Genomic DNA, 4070 nt, shown 5'->3' on the forward strand with positions numbered 1-4070 from the left:
TTCAAACTTTAAGGGTTAGAAAAGGCCGTGTCACTTTCAGTCACATTAAGTTATTTTCAATTTTGGTGTACAAGGAGGTCCTTATTTTCAAACATGAGACTGAAGTATTAAAGATAGAATCCTATACAATATAACCTATACAATAACTTTTATTTTCATTTTCCATACTTACCAAATACCTATATGTATTTTTAGAATAAATTATTTTTAAAAAATGGTAATAGAAACAACAATCAAATTGTAATATCTTTTTGTGTATTTCGCAATAAAAGATACAAAATTAAAATGAATATTTACAAATAAATATTTACATATAAATATTACAATCATATACAACCATAATATTTGAATTCAATTTTCAGGATGAACATCAGTACTTAACAATTAACAGGTTATTCTCTTGGAGCTCCATAAGCATCAGGCATCCTTTCAATTGTATATCTGAAAAAAGAAAAAATATGAATAATTAACAAAATAAACCTTAGGATGATATAAAAATGATAAATTCTTCTAAAATACCTGTGCTTCTTAATGTACATAATCGGTACACCAGGAATTTTCCTTATTCTTCTTTTTAAATCTTTATCATTTGTAGCCACAATATAACATTTGTGCTAAAACAAGAAACAATTTTTCATTAATATAGTATAATAATCAATAAGTAATTTACAGAATTAAGGATAAAATTAGTTGTCTATTTCAAATCAGTTAGTAACCATTTTGAAGATCGATAAAAGAATAGCCTATAATTACTGTTAATTCTCAGTCACTTATCAGAGTTGGGCAACTATGGAACCGATAGCTAAAATTGTCATGGATACAATATTTATTTATCATTGATTCATTCATGAATAAGGGTCGTATCCATAGCAATTTCAGCTATTAGTTTCAATTATAGCTAATTTTTGCCGATCTCTATCATTTATTAATATTTTTTATTCATTTAGAAAATTACATTAAATATGGTCTATCCATTATAAATAAACATCTATCCGTTGGTGCCAAAATAACACATAAAATGATAGACATAAGTGAAGTTAGGTGAAAATTACAATTTTGACTATTAGGAATTTATGAAGGCTACTACAGTATACAGTATAGTACTTTATAAGCTAGATCAGTACAATATGAATTGACCTTAGTGATAAAACTAATAATTTAATTAACAATTACTAAAATAAAAATAAAGTAAAAAAAAAATCAAATTAAATGAAATAAAAAATAATAATAAAAATAACTGAAAGGACTTTGAAGTGAATAATAATGCTACAAATTTACCATTAGTGAATTAATATAATAATGAGAATAAATTCCATACACCTCATCATAATAACATAACATGCCTGAATGAGCAAAAATCAGGCAAGATCAATAAATTAATCTATTCAAGACTACAATGGCATTTTTGTGTACTTTTTCCTTAACTTTTATTTAAATCACATTTGCGATAAAATTACAATAATATTGGAAATCTATATTTAAGTCATTATGGCCAACATTTCCCCTTACACCTTGGTTTCACTTTTGCAAGAAGGTGATTAGGATTATGCAACCCATTTTATTCCCCCACTGAACAAATATCACCATAATTCATAAAACATTTAACATAGGCAATGCTAAATCGCTACAGATATGCTAAAGAACATTACTATGATGCATTAATTTTATCAAGAAAGTTAAAAAAAAAATTACAATTATTGAAACGGATATTTCAAAAGTGATAGAATATATTCCGATAAAGTTAATACAAAAAAATCTCATGTTTTAAAAAATAGTTAAAACACATGTGAGTTCATACAAAATATAACTGTATAATATTACCTGGGTTACTCTTTCAACTATACAATCATCAGCATAAGTTCCTTTGTGTAAACAAGGAAGTCGTTCAAACCTTGGATCTTTCATAATACGCAGAGCGATTCTGTACTTACGACCAAGTTTCTCCATCTCGGCAAGAACGCAATCAGAGATGTAAGGAATACCTAGGGGACATAATAATTAGTGTAAAGTTATAAATTCCAATTCGATTAATTAGTAATAAGAAATAATAATTAATAGAGAACGTACATTTTCCATAAAGGCAGTCCATCATGCTTTGAATAATATCCATTTTGTACTTAATGGAAAAGTTGACAAAGTTTGTATCAATGATAATATGAAATGGTGGACCAAGCTGAGTATTGTACTGGAAGAATAATGCAGAAGAATACTGTGGCCTGAAAATAATTATTTTTAAGTTTGGTAAATACTTAAGTAGATCTTTATTTTAAGAAAATAAATAAATAAAAACTATATTTAAAAAATATATTCTGTAGTAAAATTCCATCAATGGAATTTTACTGGTTAGTAAAACTATCAGACCCAATTGAATCGTTTATTTTAGAAAAGTCCAAAATTACCAACATATACTTTATTTTTAAATTTGATTCTTAGAAAGTAGAACAAATTTCTACAATTTGTGTATCAAATATTACATTATCATTTATTATAAATATTACATTATTTATTTGATCTTGTTTTCATTGCATTATTATACAATTAAACAAAGTATTACAATTTAAAAAATTTGATCAAAGATTTATATTATCATTTTTGGAATTTTCAAGTAATAAAATTGCAGTGTTGAGGCAATTTTTTCTCTATTACTCAAAACTTTCTTTTGGCAGTAATTCCTTTTTTAAAATGAACGATTCCATTGTCTTAGAGATAACAGTTTCTCAAATGTTGGTAAATACAAAAAAGGCCAAAGATTGAATTACCTCTTTTTTGCAGAAAAACATTGATTTATACATCACAAATTTTATCCATAATATTTCAGAAACATTAGTAGAACCCTCCAAATTGTTTCCTATAAAACTCTTGCGATTAAAACCAGCTCTGACCAAAACCTTAATTCACAAAATCAACTTAAAAACATTACTGTTCTCTTGTCTCTATTTTAGGCTTACTCCATGTCCTTTGTTACAGTTCTAATGAGCTTTCCATAGTACATGAGGTAAAGGATAACTGATAAAAAGATGATGGTCAGAGGGATGGTATGCCTGGTATGAGCCAATGGCATTAGTGCAGGGTTGCTGTATCTCACCTCCCTTATCTCATTCGAGAGTCCAAATGAGTCCATAAACCAGTTCTTTACGATCTCAGTTTTCTATTATAATAATAATGCGAATCACTAAAATCCATGAAGGGTTATGGGTTCAGACTTGGTAAGGAAGCACTGTTTTTAGAACAAAGGCTATACAAGGAGGTGATTTTCTCAAGAACACACTCAACCATCAGTCAGATTTTTCTCCAATTAAAGGCACCCACTTTATGAGGTCTGGAGTTGGGATGAGGATCTGGATAAATCCAGTTCGGAGCAGTCCTGCAAAATAAATCTTGAAACTCCCAACTCTTAGGTGAGGGTAGCTACCTCCTCATACCATGGCAAACAAGAACAACAGTTCCATCTCCTAGACTAGATCCCAACTGATACCAATACCAGCAGAGATAATGAACAGATTTTTTTAAAATTGGAAAAATTAGAAATATCAGGGCATACTTGATGAATAATATAAGTTAGCAGATACGACTGGTGGAATGATATAAAAAAAAAGTAATTTATTCCATGTTCTTGTTTTTTCCTATAGTTATGGGTAAATTAATTTTATATCATAAAAAAGATTCCTAAGACACCTATTGCGTTCCTATTTTAAGTAAACTTATAAATTAGTATAGCTTACACATTTCTTGTCTCCTCATTTTTCTTATTTTTCTTCTCAAGTTGATGTTTGAGTTTAGGATTCTTTTCCAATTTTTTTTCCACACTGAAATAATAATTTTTATTAATAATCAATTTCTCACTGATGATATTTTTAAATGATATTTTTAACAATGATAAAAAAGATAACTAAATAAACACTTGGATCTAATTGAAATACAAAATTATTTTAGAAATGAAAAGACAGCAATAATTATACTTATAATGATGTGTTTATTGTTAAATGCAGATTAATATGAGAAGATTGTGTGGGGGGGAGAGGGCAAGAGGGGATGCGGTCAGAAGTGTACTATAGTATATTACCATAGTA

General features: G+C 28.0%; 1 protein-coding gene across 1 annotated transcript in view; it reads right to left on the minus strand.

Moving 5' to 3' along the window:
• Window positions 1–233: 233 nt before the first annotated feature.
• The window catches only part of Bka (FCF1 rRNA-processing protein Bka), a 5837-nt gene continuing 2000 nt past the window's right edge, over window positions 234–4070 (minus strand). The window contains exons 3-7 of the mRNA XM_067049242.1: window positions 3723–3806; window positions 2068–2216; window positions 1822–1982; window positions 520–614; window positions 234–441 (exon numbers count right to left, since the gene is read on the minus strand). Of these exons, the coding sequence (XP_066905343.1) occupies window positions 393–441; window positions 520–614; window positions 1822–1982; window positions 2068–2216; window positions 3723–3806 (538 nt within the window). The 3' untranslated portion in view covers window positions 234–392. The remainder of the gene's footprint in view (window positions 442–519; window positions 615–1821; window positions 1983–2067; window positions 2217–3722; window positions 3807–4070) is intronic.

Source organism: Halyomorpha halys, unplaced genomic scaffold (assembly GCF_000696795.3).
Source record: "Halyomorpha halys isolate HHAL.00 unplaced genomic scaffold, Hhal_1.1 Scaffold520.1, whole genome shotgun sequence".
Taxonomy (NCBI): domain Eukaryota; kingdom Metazoa; phylum Arthropoda; class Insecta; order Hemiptera; family Pentatomidae; genus Halyomorpha; species Halyomorpha halys.